Here is a 19,402-nt window from a genome sequence, read left to right on the forward strand (position 1 = left end):
TTCCAAAAAATAGACTTTACCTCTCTAGCACCAGCTGCCACCTCACCAGCAGTAGCACCGCTAACGGTAACTTGTTCTTGGACCCCGTATCTCCCCTCCCATCTTTCTTCAGTTCTTATTTGGGTAGCACTTGTAGATACTCTTGTTTCCTTCATCTGAGCTTCTGTGGTTGCAGCATAACCTTCCTGCTTCCAAGGAGGAAGGACTTCGGCCCCACCTGTTGTCACTACATGTGTTTTACGGATTGGGGATGGAGATTTCACTGGTCTAATAGGTGAGGTGGAGATTCTTCCAGCAGGAGAAACTGATCTAATGGAGAAATAAGGTATTAACAAAATCAGTGTAGTGTCATACAGGGAAAACTAAACAAACCACTTCAGCCTGAACTTGAATTCACTCCCCATTTAAGGTATTCTTCAGTACTTTGTAGTTTAATTTTATAAAAGTTTTTGAGGTGTTCTACTTGTAAATTACACTTATCTGTTTTTAACGTTATGTCTCATGTGTGTTTTTGTCATACTCATAACTGTAACACATTTTTGTAGTAGCTTAGTTAGATTTCAAAACAGAAATCAGGGCAAATGTCAAAGGGCATTTTCACCGAAGCACATACATTTAAAATATAAAAATACATTATTAATTTCCATTTACTCCATCTTAATTCTCCTAATAGGAATAATATAAAAGTCTTACAGGCTGTGGGTAGTACATACTATATTTGTGGTCTGGTCTCGTAGAGACAAAATGATTAGTGTAACTGCTCTTTGTAAAAATATCTTCTGGCAGCCACCTAGCAATAACTGTATCTACTCCTGCACCACATCTCATTTCCACAAGTCATCCATACATGTGCTCAGATCAGGGCCTATATTTTTTCCCATACTTACATTTACAAATCTCAGCCAAAATAACTGATACTCACTTGGAAAGTGCTAGTTTCTAAATTCTGATATTCCAAAAGTTCAATTCTAATCCTAGCACATAGTTTTAAAGCATTTTTCAAATGCTTTAACAGGCTTTCTAACTTGGATTTTCTTTGAGAGGAATTTTTTTATGCTGTACTTCCCAGGTAACATTAACAAATTGCAGCAGTAGGGGGCAGCAGCATCATATTAATTTTTAGATTTATTTTCTAGCTATAGACACTCTAGATGGCACTACTGAATTATTCTTTCATCTATGCAGTTAGGTATTGCTAGTTACTACCAATCCATTTCTTCCTCTCCTTGCAAGTTACTCTCAACAGAACAAAATTCAACAGCCTACTTAGCTCTGGCAATTTAAATGGGCCTCTTCTGAGCACTCAGCTTGGAGCCATTCCTTCCATGTTGATGGTTCTTCAGGATGCTGAAACTGCAGGACTTCCAAATCAATCTTCTCTTTACCAGCCTCTCAGCACAGACCTCCTGAGATCTCCCAGACCACAAGCCCTGCTCTTCAAATTCCTCACTTCCCCTCTAAAGTCATTTTATGCAGCTGAGCTAAACTTCATTTTTCCATAACCACATTTACCTTGCCTACCTTCAAAACATTATTTCTGCAGTCATTACCAGCACACGCATAGAACATGTATTCACATTTTTTTACATATCCTTCCATTCTGTTTACCACTCATCACAGTGTCATTGCTCTTTTCTCTGTTCATCTAAAATAGTCAAGGGCTCTATTGTTTTCTTCTTTTTCATCATGAATGTGGAGCTTTGAGTGCTGCTTCAGCTGTATGTAGAGCAATCAAGTGGGATTTATTCACTAAAGGATTTTCTTCCATATGAGAGAGAAAATTTACATAAGAGACGCAGTTCTATTGCAGTGGCAAATATAGGACATTATACCTCACCATCAGATTAAACTCAGTATCAAGTCAGTGCATTCTTACATTTTATACTATGCTCTCATTCTACAGCATTGCTGCTATATGTGAAAGTGATTCAAAAAGCAATCCTATTTGAAAGAATAAGTTTACCTTACTGGTGAGGGTGTTGGTGCTCTGACATGTCTTACAGGTGATGGTGATTGTCTAACAGGTGATGGTGATTGCTGTCGTGCCATTTGTGCTTTTGCAGCAACTATTGGTGGGGTTGGTGATTTTGACGTAGGTCTAGGAGGCATTCGTGGAGGTGCTTTGTGTGGGAGCTGTTGGGCAGTCGCACCTTCTATGACCATTTCAACACTTGTAAGTGATCTGGCATCAAAGTGGGCTTCAGTCTTCTACAATGAAATCAAGAAAACAAGTCAGAGAAACTGTTCAAGTAATCATTCACATTTTAGTCTTACCTGTTTAGTTTTGGAAAAAAAAAAAAACAAACCCAAAACCAAACCAAACCCTAACCTTTTCAATTCTGGCTTGTCTTGTTTGTGAAATCTGAGCAGTCGAAACAATTGTCTTTGTCTTTTTAGCAGGAACGGCTTCTTCCTCACCTTTTGGAAGAGAAAACACGGTCAGGAGAATTGCATATGGCAACAAACAATAAGCAGTTGCAGAAATAAATGAATGGTCAATTCCAATTATATACAAAAGTATATAAAAAACAGAGAAAGAATTAAGCAATCATCTGTTTTTCCTGCAGTATCTACAGGCAGATAACTGTGAAAATAGTTGAAATAATATTTCCGAATAACTATGTCATTAGGAAAAAAAAACCACAACAAACAAACCAAAACAAAACGCATTTATTCTAGATTCTTCAGAATCAGCCCTGGATCAAATGACTTCCCAGTCTGGAAGCCTGACAGGTGAAATTCAAGGCAAGCTGCTCTGCGTAGGATGATTCACTGCTACAATTGTCTGAGAACTGTTTTAATCCTTACCAGGCTCAGTTACAAGACCATGTAGAGTTATGCAGTCTAATACATCTATTCTATCAAAGCCAGCTCACAAATACAACTTTGAGAAATCTACAGAATGTAATGAAAACTGACAGTATCCCACACTTTTTTCTGTCTATTGTATCCTCAGTTTAAAGACCCATTCTGGATGAAAGGTCCTTTTAAATTATCAGACAAAAATCTTTGACAAATTACACCAAAGACACTGCTTTTTCACAGCAAGTTAGTAGCTCCTAAGACAGAAGTTATAAATGAACTTATTGATATAACTTTGATTAAGTGGTGCATATTGTGCCATTACAACAAAGAATGCTCTCTTATTTTCATGGCTTGCAACTTCAACTCCGTTACCTTGAATCAGCAATTCAGCTGTTGAAGTAGCACGTCCCACGTTATTTGTGGCATTTACTGAATAGGTACCGGAGTCTTCAGGATATGCTTCTGCAATTATTAAGCTGTAAAGGTCTCCTTCTTGTAAAATTTGAAAATCGGGGGAGCTTTGGATTTCTACTCCATCCCGATAGAACTTCACCACAGGTGTAGGGATTCCAGTCACTCTCACGTCAAGTCGAACTTGACTTCCCTGCCTTGCAGTCATGCTCTGTAGTCGTTGTGCGAAGTTTGGTGGTGCTGTTCCAGCTGTAGTTTTATTGAAGAAATAAACAGAAAAAGAGTAACATCTGTTAAAAGGAACTGTAAGGGCTAGAGGTCTATTTCTCCTTCACATGCTACTGACAGATGATACTACCATCTCAAACATTCAAGACATTAAGAGTTGATTTTCCAAAATGCAAACACCCTGAAATTTTTTCATGTGTTTAAAATTTCTGGTATTTCTGATTATGTCCAGTTCAGTTGCAAATGTTTTAGAATTAGAGATACCTTGATTATAACCATAGGTAGCAACCGCAGCCTCTTAAGTATGGACCTTTATGTGAGTTATTCTGTTAAAATCCATTTATATCATTAAATATTATTAAGGGCTCCATCCTGCAGAACTTTATCCTTTCTTCTATGTGTAGTTTGAATGTAGCCAGTAAGACAGGGAATATGAGCAGAAGTATGCAGGGCTAAACCAGGAGTTTATAATTGTGATTAAGAGTTTATAAAATCAAGATTAAACTGTATACAGTTAAGGTATAAAGGACGTTGTTAGAAATTACTGATTGAGAATATATGCTGAATTCTACACTGCTTTAGGAAAAGGAATTTGGTTTGCTATTTCTTAGCTGATCGTGTGCTTCAAATCCAAACTTTTTTCACTATCTGTGACACTTTCTCACAATGCAGAAAGAAGTACTTTTCTTTAGATGCTTGATACCTGTGACAAGTAGCTCAGCAGTACTAGTTGCTTGCCCAGATCCATTGGTGGCTTGTACGGTGTATCTTCCACTGTTTGCTTCTGTCACGGTGGGGATCACCAGTTTAGCGCGGCCATCACTAAACGAGATCTGCACACCGGGCAGAGTTGCAGCAGAAAGAACCTGGCCATCCCGATACCAGCTCACCTCAGGAACTGGGAAACCTAAAGAAAAAGAAAAACAAAAGGAGATTAAAATGCTATGAAATGCCAGATATTCACAAATTACCATAATAGTCACTCACCTATACAACAGTTATAGCGGAGTGTAACGGCATAGGCATAGATCTGTTTATCTGTCTAGTGACACGCTGGTAAAGAAATTTCTTTTTAGAAAGGTCTTTAAAATACACAGAGCAATAGGACAACTGCACAGGCTACTGTATTTAGGAAATCACTTTCATAATGAGTGGACTGTAGCATTTGGCAATGCTTTTGAGGAATAGGAGTTCATCAAAATTATGAATTCATTTCACATGAGGTATTTCTTTGCTAGTATCGAGGTGGTATTGCTTATAGCTAACAAAATTATCCTGTCCAATAGTTTGGAGACAAAGTAAAAATCAGAACTTTCAACCCGGTTAAGTAGTTGTCCTAACACTAACCGATTTTAGAAAATGAAGTGATAGAAAAAGTGAGTGTTGTAGACATTAATATCAAGTGCTATTAATGTGTTTGGGTCTTGCTTCTTTTTTTTCTGGAGTGAATTCTGTTTGGTGGAAAACAGTCAGTTGGAATCAGCTGATCTTTTGTTGTTCAAATATATTATTCTTTTTTTGTCAGGGTCATGAGCAAGACTCTTCTGATCAGAAGAGTTTCACTTATATCTACAGCTGGTGTTTTGGCTTTAAATGATGAATTTAGATTCCTAATAGAAATTTTCTCCCCAGAGTTCTACTCAGCCAACTTTATTGAGCAACTGAAATCCATTTGATTAACAGGTAAAATTTTTATATGAGCCACATAAGGAGAAGAGCTAATTTAAGGAGACAGTTCCAGCTCAAAGTCTTTTCTGTAGTTCTAGAACATCATTTCCACAAAATGAAAATCCCTGCAAATTTACTTCATGTACTTTTCCACTCAAGTCAAATTATCAATTGCACTGCACAGGGGCTGAGGAATGAGATCTGAAACTGTGCTTACTACAGCTGCTCTAATTTTTCCTGTTCCACTCCCTGTGGTTTGGAAAACCCCAGGACCACAGAATTCTATTTCCTTTTCAAAGTATCCCTATAAACTAATTTAATTATTTGGGGGGTTATTGTGCCAGGAATATGACTGTGTGAGACTAAAATGAAAGAGAAGCTGAGCTATGTAGACTGAAGCTTTTACTGAGTGTCTGCAGCCACACCAGACTTGGTTAGTAAAGTTTTAGATTTTATTCATAGTTGAAAAACTGATTTTTAGATATATGTAAAATAGAAACACACACACACACAGAATGTGGCCAGTTTTAGAGAGGATTAGAAATCAAAAGGGTAGAAGTACATTTAAGCATTGTTAATTTCACAGATGGAAGTTATCAAACAGCCCCAATGGGGATGGTATAATTCAATTTTATACTACTGATACAACTTGGGCCATAAACATAGAGTATCCAGCAGATCCCACTGATTTCATCTAGAGCTATGTGTCTTCAACATTTCTGTAAATGAGTTTCAAAATGGTTTAAGCTAGGCAACCAGAAATCATGCTGTCAATAGTAAATTTCTTGAAACATTGTCAAAATGTTTTATTTTCTTGGTGCAGCAGGAGTTTGTGTGGTAGGTTGAACAAGGCCTACATTTTCAAAAATTGAGACTATTTTGATGTCTCAAACTGGTGTGTTCAAGGGATGCAAAGTTAGAAGTAATTTTGAAAATCTGAGCCCAAATTCATGTTAAAAGAAACTCAACTTCACAAATTTAATAGCACTCTGCTAGTCCCATGCCACAGAGCTAGGAACTAAAAGGGAAGATCTACCTCAGATTATAGATATTGTTGGGAGTAGGGACTTACTTTTATATGTGCCAAATTACTATGATTTGAATACTAATTATTAGGGCATTCTTTTTAATTTTAAAACTCTCCTTGAGGTTTTTTTGAGCTTTATTGCCAAAAAAAAGAAAATTAACCTGAAGTGCCTCAATTTCACTGCTTAAGTAGTTAAATTAGATAAGATTGTTTTGACAATGATGTAAGAGGAACTGACAATCTGTGTTGGCAGCAATCCATGTGCTACTTTCAACAATTATGCAGAACATAAATGCTGTCTTGCATTGGGCAATACTTGAAAATACCAGTCCAAAGAAAGTTTAGCAGAGTACAGGTTAGTTCTTTATAAACAAATTCAATATTTGATCAGTACTGTGGAGACATGAGGATGGGCACAGTTCTAATGCCAACAGTACTGCAGACTTTCTTGACAATGATGTGCTGTCTCATGTCCCCTCAGTCACTACTCACCCTGTAGGGCTGCCCCTGTGATGATGTCCTAGCTGTTCTGGCATTTACTGCTTTTAATCACTAGTTTGTGTGTTCTGCATTTTCTGAGTGCAGGGAGAGGTACTGGGTATTTTTGTCTGATACTAAACCTTTGTTACGTGGCACTTAATTCACAGTCCGATACAACAGTACAATTCATTTGTTCTACAAACTGAAAAATTGCATCGCAGGTGGTTGCTAAGCTCTTCTCAGTACTATTAGATTAACTGGGCTCTTTATGTTTGTATTGTAGCTCTGTACTAATACTTGACTTGTATATAAAAGGGCAGTATTATCAAAGATAGAAAGAAAGCTGAATTTCAATAATTCATGACAGATAGGAAGGGCAGACAATGTAGCAGAATAAAGTTTGTGGTCCATTGTTTATGCAATTAATTCAAGAAACAAAACTTTCATATTTTTTATGCACTAGAAAAAGTAAATGCCAAGCCATTGTCAGATCTTGGTGGATGCTTTTGTGGCAGAAAGCTATTCCAGAATCTCACTGTGTGAATAAAAGGTAGCAGAAGATTGCTTCACATGATATTTGGGACTAAAATACATATATGTTATATTCTATTAGAAAAACTGCTGTATCTCCTCTTAGTAAGAAGCCAAGCTCCCCTCCCAAGTACGTCATAATATCACACAAATGAAAATTGCCAAAATCACACATTGAGCCATAATATTAGCATCTTAACTTGTTCTGACGATATATTTATGTAGTTGCAATAAGTATTTAGCCATCAGTGGAAAGGCATGAAAAAATACCATGTGTGAGCCAGCATTATCCAAAGGGACAAAGGGATGAACCACATGGACCATAGATGTCAGTTGGACAGATCATGTGTTTGCACCTGTCACAAAGTATCTGGGTAGTGTTTTACGGTATGTGGATCATCACATTGCAAATGCCTGTAAGACAATATAATTCCACTAGCAGGAACACATGTCATTTTTCCTTAGTCACTGCCGAGGTCAGAGGCACTCTTAGAACAGGGCGTTGGTTATCTGCTAAAGTTATCTTGGGGGGTTGCATGGGGTTTTGCACAAGATAGGGTGTTTTAATAGTATGTTGACTGGCAAAATTAAGTATCTTTTAAAATTATGTGGCATCTTTAAATTGCATCAACAAGTTAAATAATATTAATCCACCCTTGTACTACCATCATGATCACCATACACATCAGCTATTTAGCAGACTAGGGTTTTCTACCCTCTTCAGTGGCCACATGGACCGAGATTTTGTGCTTTTACCTCTCCTGCCAGAACTCTGGACTTAAGTAAACTCAAGGGCACAGAACGTAGAAATACAGTTTAGCCAGAGTAACACTTAGCACAAGGTCAATGAAAAACTAGCATATGCCTTGCCTTTTGCACCCTGAATCCTCATTTTGTCTGATCATCATCCAAACAAGATTACTCTCTCTGCACCCAAATGAAGTTCCCTTATTAGCACAGTATATATTTTTATGTATATACTTTTAATGCTATTTCCCCCCAGTTTTGATGATTCTAACATATATGAGAATTAGACAACAGTTTCATTGGCAGGAAGATTGACTATTGCCCGGCAAGCACTGTAACTTTATACAGTATATTTGTGGGTATTTGACAGCACCTCACAGTGCTGATCAGTACCATCTGACATTGATACATATTCACATTCCAGCACTGATCTTTACCCATGAAGATCAGATTATGTTCTATGAAAAGTGTTATTGTTTGTCTTAGCATAAATGTTACCAAAAATAATAATAAAAAATAACCAATCTTGCAAGAATGAATCAAAAGCTTACCACTAATATGAGCCTCAAAGGTTGCGGCACTACCCTCCAGTGCCACAACACTTTGTAATGGCTGTGTAAATGTTGGTGCTTTTGTCGTCATCTTTACAGGCACTCTGAAAGCAATAAAAACATAATTAGAGATGAAATTTTTGTTATACACACATCCTTCTTGCTAGATTTTAGGAATATTTGTAATTATTTTCATAACAATTTACTCTTCTTGGTTTTAAATCACATTGACCTGGTGAAATGTGAAGACTATAGGTTTTGACAAAGTTGTATAGCAAATTATTCTTAGAGCACTCTTGGCTGAGCTGAATGTGAAACTGTTATATTTAGTGAAGCTGTGATTTAGCATTACAGGTATGCAACAGGAGACAAAGTTCTGCTTGACTCATTGCATGACCTTGTGCAGGTCATCTAGCCTCTGTTTGTCCATTAATCTCCTTTACCTAAAGAGAAAATAATATCAAATTAAATTTTTTTTGAATGATTTGAAAATGTTTTGTTAGTGTAAAGCATTTGCATTCTCCAATGGCAACAAGATCACTAGGTAGCAAAAGAAAAAAAAATGTGAAGGTCTACAATCTATCTGGCTTTTAATAATTAAAAAAATGCCAAGAGGCTCTCTTTTAAAAGCAGGCTGTAAGTAATAAATAATTTCATTTAACACAGAAGCATACTGGCATTAAAGATGAAGCTAAAATTCTACTCTTTCTTAAAGAGTATCTCAGTGGAATTTTGAATATGGGAAGACAGCCACCTTCGAAATGTGAGCTAGGATATAAGGTAGCCACTGACACTGATGATTTGAACAACTGCAGATTCATGCAAAATCTGAAAGAAAAATAGTTTGCTTTCTCTTCCTATGTCACAAGATCCTACCTTGAAATAGCGCACTGCCACTAGAAAAAGGTTCTGTATCACAAGTATTTTATATTTGCATGAACATATTTATTTACTGATGTTGAATTGGGCAGGTTTTTAAAATGTAGCTAGTATCTTCTTAATAGTATAATACATCTATTAAAGTTAAATTTTTTCTCATTAAAAAATTCCCCCGAGAGCATATCATATCTTACTAATCTCACTCACACATTTACTGTTGTTTACTTTGGCTTTTGTGACTGATTTTGTGAGAGTCCCAGGTTTAACTTTAAAATGAATGAGAAAGTCAAGTTTCTTTCACTATGAGCCAAATTTATGCTACCTTTCAAAGGGGTGAAAATTCCGCATGACATGAGTTCCTTCACTGAAATCAGTGCCTAACGTCTACATAGATTAAATGCGTAAGGACAAAATGGGGATTTTGAGATTGGGATTTTGAGCTGCTTTTTATTGCCTTTACTGGTTATCTGGATAGTCCAGCTTGACAGGGAAACAGTCAAAGTTTTGAGGGTGGGGGGAAATGAGATCAAATTAGAAAGAAATTGCTCAGTTTCATCCTAACACAACACCAGTTTTCTGAAAGGAAGATGAAGACAAATATCCGTCACGTGTATTTCACTAAGATCTACTTCAGTTATGACTATGTTCTGAAGCTCAGCTAAAATATATGGAAATAATCTTACAACATAATTAAAATGTAATTATGAAAGCATATATCCAGAATAGGTTGGAAATAATTTAATTAAGTAGAATTGTCACTGAGTTCACACAAAGTTATATATCTCATTGTCTAGGCAATTTTTGGTAATGAAGATCTGATCTTATAAGGCTTTTTGTATAATTAGAATTGAAAGTATGCATCTGAAATGTCATGTTCCAGAAATAGCCTTCCTGGCTATGAATGACAGCAGACAAGTGTTCCAGAGCTGCCATGTAATTGATACCTTAGCAGTTGATTCCCTTAAAAAGTCATCAGCGCTTAGCTGATACCACATGTATTTTATCAGAGCTATTCTTGGAGCTTCTCAGTTTATCTCTCAGTAGCATAACCTTGAACACTCCCACAGAAAGGAGTTTTTAAGTTAAGCAGATGCTTCATGCCCTTTTTAAATCTTAATTCATATAGTCTTTAACAATAAATATACTGGGAAAACTTTTTGTTGAGTATTATCCAAACTTACTCCCAGAAATTCAAGACATAAACTTGCCAGACAATTTAAGTGATCCATGTCTATACTCTGAAACCTATACCCACCCATGAGCAAATTTATAAATAATAGATCATATCAGGATTGTAAATGACTCATAAAATACATTACACCAGCAGAAACATGCTACTAACCTGATCTCTCAAAGTGCCTGTAAGAGTGGGCTAAGCCCAACGAAATCTCCTTGAACGACGTCCTTATCCAGAGTAAGATTTTTTTAGACAATCCCAGCATGAGAATTGTAGAGCCTCTAATCATAAAAACAAAACTACACAGTCTTGACAGTGTAGTTTTGTTTTTTTGCAATCCCTACACCCGAGGCGAGGCGGGGAATGCACGACTGCTCAGAAGTGCTAACATAGTTGTTTTGCTTTATATACCCCAGCTCTGCTGACGGGTCTGCCTCATCATGTCAGTACCAGTTCTGATTGGTTTCCTAAAAGAAAGTATCTTGTGAGGGGGGATTCACTCTGTGTAACTATATACCACCTGTTGGTTTGACTGACTAAGTTAATTTTGGAAGCACAAAAGAGATTCACAGAGGAAACATCATCTGTCTCAAAGATTTTGATTTGTAATTCAATTTTGTTTATAATGTGCAGTTTACAAGCCATTGCAAATTTCCTAAGTCATAAGCACAAGATGAAGAAAGGAATAAAGAAGCATTTTAGCAGAGGATAGTCATATCAGTGAGATTCAGCATTACTTTCTTTCATTATAAGACACCCAAGAAGCTACCAAACGCATCTGTCAATCACCAGACTAAATAAGTAAGCTAAGCTCAGACATGTGGCTGCACACTATTAGAATACACAGTTTAATATTTTTTTCCATAACTTTGAATTCTAAAATTTTATTTGGCAATATATAGATTTGGCACTCTGGGGTTTTTTTGTTTACTTTGCAATTTTTCTGTTCCAGGAAGTTAAGCTTAATAAACAATACCATACAAAGCACAGAAATACAAATTTTGTGAGAATAAATTTACACAGATGACTACCGTAATTTCTTAAAAAGTAGATTTTAAGTCTAACAGCTTTTTTCTAGTCCTGTGGAGGCCTTGTGCAGACCACAGAGTTAATCAGCCATGAAATAGCATATTAGTTTGTAAACTTACACTGGGTCAGCTTCCTCACTCTATGCAGCGAATTGTACCATTAGATTGGTTGCTCCTGAAACAGAGGTCAGTTAGAAGACTACTCTCGTCTACAACTGGAATGGGAGGTGTTTTGCCACAACACCACACCTGCCTGACTCTTTCCATTGTTGCCTTCCTATTCAAAAATCCTTCTCCTTCCTTGTGAAGTGGAATATGTATAATGTATATCTAACAAACTCTTTAAGCATATAACCAGCTCATAAGACTACTTATGTTATTAAAGTCAAGCATGTGCTTAGCTGTTTTGGAAAATGGAGGGCTTCAGTCTGCTCTTACCAAGATCCACATCAAAAAGGATCTCCCAGAGGATAATTAAACACAGGCTGAAACTTTGTACTATCAGCTGCACTTGTGTTTGAAAACAACCTGAAGGAAACCTTCAGCAGGAGCTTCAGAAAATGACAAGGAGAGAGAATACCACCACTATGATACCTTCAAGGGGGTATTATACTATAGTTTGCATATCTGAAAGAAACAAGAAAGGATATATTGATGTGATATCATTAAAAAAATTCAGAAATTTGATCTGCCCTTTAATTTATCCATCCCATAAGGTATCAAGTTTATGGCTAGTCATGGCATGCAGCAATAACAACAACAGAAACTGGAGGAATAGTGTCTACACTGGTACTATCTGGACTCTCACAGATACTGAAAGTCAAGTACTATGGCTCATTTTTAATTTTTTATTGCTAACAGATATCAAAGAGCCTAAGTGTTATGAAAACTTCATCATTTGCTTCAGTTTGCTACTGCTTTAAGTATATTGCCAATGTTACTATAGTATAAATATTACATTGTAGGCCAACAATATATTTAAGAAATAGCAGATAATCTTCAATGAAACAATGTGGTGTAGACACCAGCAACCTCTTTGTATGTGATTCACTTTGATTAATTCTAATAATCTTCTTGACCTGATGAGTGGAGCTGCACAAAAGGAACGATTACTTTAGTAGGTCCACATGAAGATGCCTTGAAAGCTGAAGACTCCAGTCAGAGCTTAAAGACAAATTCATTCTTTCTTGAACACTGAAAGCTTCAGACTGCCACTTAGGCAAGTTTTCAATTTGCTTTTTTGAAGTGGAATTTCCTAATTTGTTTTTTAAAAATCACAACCTTTCCTTTATTATTTGTCAAACAGTAGTAATGTACTATGCGCTGTAGCTGCACAGCCAATATAGCATAAACCCTGACTTCTTCCCTTTTCCTTTATGTACACATGCTAATTTTCAAACTGCATAAAAAGAATCAGTATCTTTCCCATTTCCTTCTCTACTTACATTTTCCCTCCCTTCATTCTTTGTTCTGTTCTTTCCTATATAATGTCTGTTACATCTCCTTTCATATATTATTTTCATTTCACTCTGTCCCCCAATCAAATATGCAGAACCAAGGGAGTGATGAAATAAATAATTTGGTCACTTTAAATAAAACTTCTCACTGATAAGATGCTGTCCTAAATCCTTACAGAGCTGACAAAACACAATCCAAATATTTAGATATTATATCCTTGCCAAATTTCCAGTTTTCTAAAGTCTACCACACTTTAAAAAAAAAAAAATTGCTTTCCTTCCTCCCACTCACCTTCTTTCTTTAAACTTAGAAATAACTAAAAAATTCTTAACTATTAAACCATTAAATCCTGACCTGAAATTAAAATGCATTTCCATCACGTTCATCAACTCCCCTTTCCCTGCAAAGGCTATATACAGTACTTTGTAATGAAACCTTTAGAACCTTAAAGAAAGGCTATAAAATGCATTATATTCGCAAGAACATCCAGATCAGTGTGCTGCAGCTGGCTTCTGAGAAGCTGCAGCATTTTCAGATGCTAATGTCTCTTATTTGAGCTACTGTAACTGATTATGCAAGATACATCAATCTTTCTCAATACAAACTGAAACTTGCTTGCAGAAAATTGTTTTACTTGTTACTGAAAAAGACACCGTCAGTTTCTCCCAAAGCAGAAAAGATAACTAAGGCACTGTGCAATTTTGAAAACTACTTTAGGTGTTTCACATGTGATCAACTTACTGGGAACTGTGACTAGATTTGAATGGATATGGAATAGTTATCAGGGTTCATGTTCACTAAATGCATGTTGATAGCTGTCACTCATATCATGTCATTGGAAATATCTAAGAAGGGGAATTACAGACATCACTTATCCCAAGTTTTCCTTGATTATTATTTCTTTATACATCACCCTTGCACATTTACATATTCAGAACAAGGAAGGAATAAAAACATTACTTACTCAGCACCTCACCTTAGAAAGCAGGGCCCTACTAAGAAAACCTGGACCCTGAGTAAAGAATATATTTACTCACTGCTTGACTTCATTTAATAAAACAAGTTAATAACATAATACTGGGGGAAAATTTTATCTAACTTTGAGATAGACCTTAGAGTTTAGTAGATACATATATCCTGGCAAATTTTGCAGACCTTTTAATAAATTCATGGGTATCTATGATTTATAAAATGAAAACCAAACACACTTACCATGTTTCATAATGGATCCATTCCCTGGGAATGCTTGGAGCAGTATCTGTGGTCCTCACTGGAAAAAGAAGGTTGCTGGGGGTTTTGTTTATGTGTTTATAAACACCACTTTCTACTATTTTGTAAGAAAATAATAGGAAAGGACAGATATACAGATTTCTGGTTTGCCTCATGTATTATTTAGAAAAGCATTAACACTTTTTTTTTTTTTTTTAAGTAAAGTCATATTTTGTGAATTAAAGGGAAAAAAAGACCACCTCAAATATTAAAGTTCGAGATGTTCTTATAGGCTGGCAATCAAGTGGAAAAGCAGGAAGAACCCAATGCCTCAAACTTGCTCAGGAGTCAAGATCAGCAGGCACTGAACTCTACACTTTCATTTTTACAGAATAGATTTTTAAATAGGAAATCTTATACGCTATACTTATAGATTCCAGCTGATAAAAGAACATAAATTTTAGAGTTTTTTTAATTTTTTTTTTGGGGGGGGGGGACACATCTGATATGTACTTTGTCAGTCCTCTGAATATGACTGCAATTAGAAACACAGTATTTTCTGAAAATCTTTAAATCTAAACAACACGTGCAAAGGAGGTGCTTAGTTGGCAGAAAGGTAATTATATGGGATCCACAAGATGTTTGATATTTGTCTCCATTCCATTTTGGAAAAAACTGTTTGTGAGAAATACAGGGTAAATAAGCAGAGCAAGAACCTCAGTCCTCAGCTACTATATTTATGTGCACACATACATAGCCTTGTGACTCTCCTGTGGGCAGGATGCCATTGACTTTTCCATAACGTCAAGCAAGTGATTTATGTGATCAGGTGAAGACATGTACATGATATTTTTTTCAGCTCATTTCCTCTCCATGTCTGTACTTTAATTTAGAGATAAATTTAAGTTTCTACCAGCCAATCCATATCTTGTTGCAGACAAATATTTAATGTTTTGGTATTATGATTTAAGCAACTCTCAAGAATGTTATTTCAGTCCTGATTTTGCAGATGACATCTACCTGGATGAAACACAAAGATGCTACACCGCTTAAACCCCTATCTGCTTTCTGCAAGAAGTGTGAGTGCATTGCTGTGGTATACAAACCCAGTGTAGGCCTAATCAATGTTTCCATAAAGAATGACAAAATATTGCACAATAGGCAGTTGCACAATATTGGTATTGGCGAAGCCATATGCAGTGCACTGAAGCAGAAGTTTGAGTAGCATGAATCATTTGCTAGGTAGGACTTTAAAAATCTGAATCAGAAGGATTAAGATGAAGAACAGTCATTGCCAAGCCTAAATAGATGTTCTACTGATTATTGTGCAATCAAACAGCCATCCAAAATGGGGTGTTTTCTGATCTACTTTTTTCAATGGTGCAAATGGATGACACTACAAAAGTCCTCCCCTTACTCTGCAAGGAAAAAGACACTTAGACTCTGAATTCATGAGATGGAGACAAAAATGTCATCATGCTAATGACTGCTCTACAATTCAAAAGATTCGATTTCAGTTCAGGTTTTCTTTATATCATGTCTTTCTTGAGAAAGAAAGTCCCACAGTCTCTTTCTTGAGAAATTCTGTCATTGGGAAGTCCTTGGCTAAACTAAGGATGTGCTTTGAAACTAAAGTGGATATCACTTCATAGTCCACTTCTTTGGACAGTAATCACATACATCAACTGGAAACTAATTGCTTTGCCACACTAATCCAGACCTGAAAGCAGAAGCAATATAGTGGAAGACTTATCCATTATACTGCCTTAAAGAGGCTCTCTCTTCCCTGAAGACATTCTTGGTACAAAGCATGCATAAGACAAGATTTGCTATTATTAGTAACCACTCTTTTTGATGGCTCCTCAAAGTCTCAGAGCTGTTAGAAATAAGGTAATTAACACTGTATTTAATGAAACAGAGAATTCTATAGTTATAAAGTCATTTTGTTGTAAATTCTCATTTGTATCTGAGTCCTCTATATAAGCAAGTAAGGAGAACTACTGATGGAATTGATAGAATTTGTAGAAGAATAAAACAGTGGATACCAATGAAACACCAAGAAGATCCGTAATTTTAAAGGCTGATGTCTCTTTTTCCATCATCATGTTCTGTTAAATTTATCCAACGAACCAGAACAAAAGTGCAAGAAATTAGAAATCACTGTCTAATAAATGCTGTCCATAGGTGAATTTTATTTTATTAATGATTTATTTATAAAGAAACCGAATACAAATTGTAACCCAGATATAAATCAAATAGCACTCAAAGCTTTATCTTCTCCTCACCCATGGCCAATATCTACTAATGGCCACAGCAGACAACATGAATATCCTCACAAATCAGGCATCTTGCAGTTCAGTCCATCTTCTGATCATCTGCAGCAGGCTGGAGCAGAGCAGGATCATGTTCCAAATTGAAGCTAATCTCTTGCGGCCTCTCAAGTTCAAGATACACTCCTTGAAGCCAGAGTTTCTCTTTAAACCTGTTTAAAAAAGGTCAGTTAATATTGCCTGTATTTTTAAATGGTGGCAGCTGCAGCATTCCCTTTCACAAGCAACACTGTGGTGGGTTGGTATAGACTGTAGTCTTGAGACAATACAAGATCACAGATCATATAAAGAGTGATTCCAGACAGAATGTAAAATATGCTAGAACTCACTGACATATAACTAAAGCGTCCTCTGGTTATTAAGAACAGAGGAGAAAAATTAGAAGAAATTTGACCTTCATTCATGATCTTTTTAATCACACTGAATTATTTATGTGCCATAAGTAAAATTAACATGATCTTGCATTTGATATTTTTGCTTTGGAATATCTGCCACCTCACAGCAATACAGAAAAAACACAAACAAAATATATGGGATCAATGCTTGATCAGGACATGAGGGAAAATGTGCAGGCAAATTACGATGAAATGAGAACAGCTTTTGAATCAACATATGCAGTAATTTTCCTTTCCTTTTACATTTTGGCCTATGTCTAGATAGACAAACAGGAATTTAAAGACAAAAGAACATTGTTCTTTCTTTTTTCTATGGATTTTTGTCATAGAATACACTACACAGGAAAAGTTCAGAAAATATTCAGGCACTTTTAGGCAACAAATGCATTTTTATGTGACCAGCGTAAACTTAACATTTTGAGCAGACTGCGAAAGACTAGCCTGACAGCAGTCCCACAGACTCTCAACCACTTTCCTGGGTCACATTAACCATCACTTCTTTAAAGCCATGAGACCTCTGGAGCCTCCTTTCTATTACATTGCTCCATATACCTTCTGGAGAGAAAGCTATTTTACTGTATCATCATGAAACCAGCTTTTCACCATAAAATAGTCTTGCCAGTTTCAGAGCTGCGTAATAAACATTATCTATAGAATTGTTCAGGTATTTTCTATTGAAAACCTCTGACAGCAAATCTTATTTTTATGTACACAATCTCTTCCTAACCTCCACCTACATCCCTATGTTACTCATTTTATCTGATGTTTCCAGTGAAATAGTGAACTAATAGTAGAGTAAACCAGATTAGTAGTGGTCACAGGGTATAAAAACTCTCTTATCCCTGAATACTCAAAAGACAGGCAGTTTTAGCACCATAAACTACAGCAGGCTATCAAAGCCTAAATTCAGGAGGCAAGATTTAACCTTGTGCAAGAAGTCACCACAAGGACTATTGACTTCATGTGTCTTATTTAATCTTCTGAAATTGCACAGTGGGATGTTTTATCATCTTTCATCAATTAATGAACAATGACTGTTCCTGTGCTATTAGGACTGCTACTTATTCTTCTAAATAAGATGCTTACCTAATAGAAAACTTTGTTGACATATTCAGTTATTGAAACTTCACGTTAATGCAGTTGTACCCATTTGAACTTCTGGAATACTTTGTATCTTTGAGCAGATCAACCTTACATTAATATCTACATTAAGATACCTAGATTTTAAAAAAATTATTTCACTAAACTAAATACAGACACCATTTTCTTGTTTCACAAGGTCTTTCATCTAACAGAACTTCCTTCTGATGAACAAATAAGGGTATAAGGCAGTCACACATCACACACTTTACATTATGCAAAAATTAATGAGATTAGTGTTTGATGTGTAAATTAAGTAAAAATTTGTGTCCTTACAGCTATTGGAGTATTACAAGATGTAGCACAGAGTAAGATGTAAATTACCTTACTGGAAGATGTTTAGCCACTGGTCTTTGATCTTGCAAACAACGTGTGTTGTGGGCTTGTACTAGCTCAGTTGTGCTGACATTCACTTCTGAAAAGTATTTATCTTCCCGTTTTGATTTAGCCTGAGTTATAGTGGAAATTTCTGGGGTTTTATTTTTCTCTGAAACAAAACAGGTACATTAGTAAGTAAGAAACAAGGTGCTCATTTAATATGGCAACTTGCCTACAAGCATGCAGCTGGCAGGATGAATTACCTATCACTGTTACGAAAGCAGAGCAGTCTGCCTTTCCAACTTCATTGCTGGCAACACAGATATATTTCCCAGTATCAGCAAGGACTACATTTCTTTTTAAAAGGTAATAGGTATCTCCTAATTTCTCAATCTGTAAAACAATAGAATGCACATAGATTATTAGTAGCATAAAGCAAAATATATCTTCTTTCTCTTTATTCAAGTATTTCAAGAACATTAGAACATACACTGATATCTCCAGACACCACTTGGATATCATCCTTTGTCCAGCAGACATGTGGTTTGGGCTTTCCATGTATAGTGCAATGCAGGATTAGATCTTCTCCTTCTTGTAGAGTTGTATGTCCAAATTTTTGTATGAAGTTTGGCCGTTTTCCTTGTACTGAAAGAAAATTATTCACCGTATTTTAAAAGGCACAGCTAAAACAATTGAAGAGAAAATCAGTTCTCATAAAGTTCACCACATGGTATACCTTTACTGACACCTGGAATTTAGCATTGTTTGAAAGACAGTTAGTATGCAGACATTCTTTATCTATATAATATAAAGTTTGTTGAAACACATGGATATTAAGGACCCAAGAATTGCATGCATTGACATAGTGGTATTAGTTCCATGATAATGCTAAAGAACCATGTTCTCTGTGCAGGTAGCAGACAAATCTATGGGGATTATTGTGTTTCAGTGAAGGTGGAAGAGTAAATAATCCACAGAAATTTAAGTGACAAAGTCAAGAGAGCAAACTTCTGCATTTAG

At 36.0% G+C, this 19,402-nt stretch overlaps 2 protein-coding genes across 6 annotated transcripts in view; both read right to left on the reverse strand.

The window, feature by feature from the left end:
- Positions 1–10,850, reverse strand: part of TTN (titin) — a 242,029-nt gene extending 231,179 nt beyond the window's left edge. The window contains exons 1-7 of the mRNA XM_074911579.1: positions 10,670–10,850; positions 8,449–8,552; positions 4,148–4,351; positions 3,178–3,465; positions 2,330–2,418; positions 1,964–2,208; positions 16–309 (exon numbers count right to left, since the gene is read on the reverse strand). Of these exons, the coding sequence (XP_074767680.1) occupies positions 16–309; positions 1,964–2,208; positions 2,330–2,418; positions 3,178–3,465; positions 4,148–4,351; positions 8,449–8,539 (1,211 nt within the window). The 5' untranslated portion in view covers positions 8,540–8,552; positions 10,670–10,850. The remainder of the gene's footprint in view (positions 1–15; positions 310–1,963; positions 2,209–2,329; positions 2,419–3,177; positions 3,466–4,147; positions 4,352–8,448; positions 8,553–10,669) is intronic.
- A 5,521-nt stretch (positions 10,851–16,371) lies between these two features.
- CCDC141 (coiled-coil domain containing 141) overlaps positions 16,372–19,402 on the reverse strand; it is a 90,766-nt gene continuing 87,735 nt past the window's right edge. For all 5 annotated transcript variants that reach the window (XM_074910705.1, XM_074910704.1, XM_074910707.1 and 2 more), the window contains 4 exons: positions 18,873–19,027; positions 18,646–18,775; positions 18,389–18,551; positions 16,372–16,681 (listed from right to left, as the gene is read on the reverse strand). In XM_074910705.1, the coding sequence (XP_074766806.1) occupies positions 16,555–16,681; positions 18,389–18,551; positions 18,646–18,775; positions 18,873–19,027 (575 nt within the window). In that variant the 3' untranslated portion in view covers positions 16,372–16,554. The remainder of the gene's footprint in view (positions 16,682–18,388; positions 18,552–18,645; positions 18,776–18,872; positions 19,028–19,402) is intronic.

Source organism: Athene noctua, chromosome 7 (assembly GCF_965140245.1).
Source record: "Athene noctua chromosome 7, bAthNoc1.hap1.1, whole genome shotgun sequence".
In the NCBI taxonomy this organism is placed as follows: domain Eukaryota; kingdom Metazoa; phylum Chordata; class Aves; order Strigiformes; family Strigidae; genus Athene; species Athene noctua.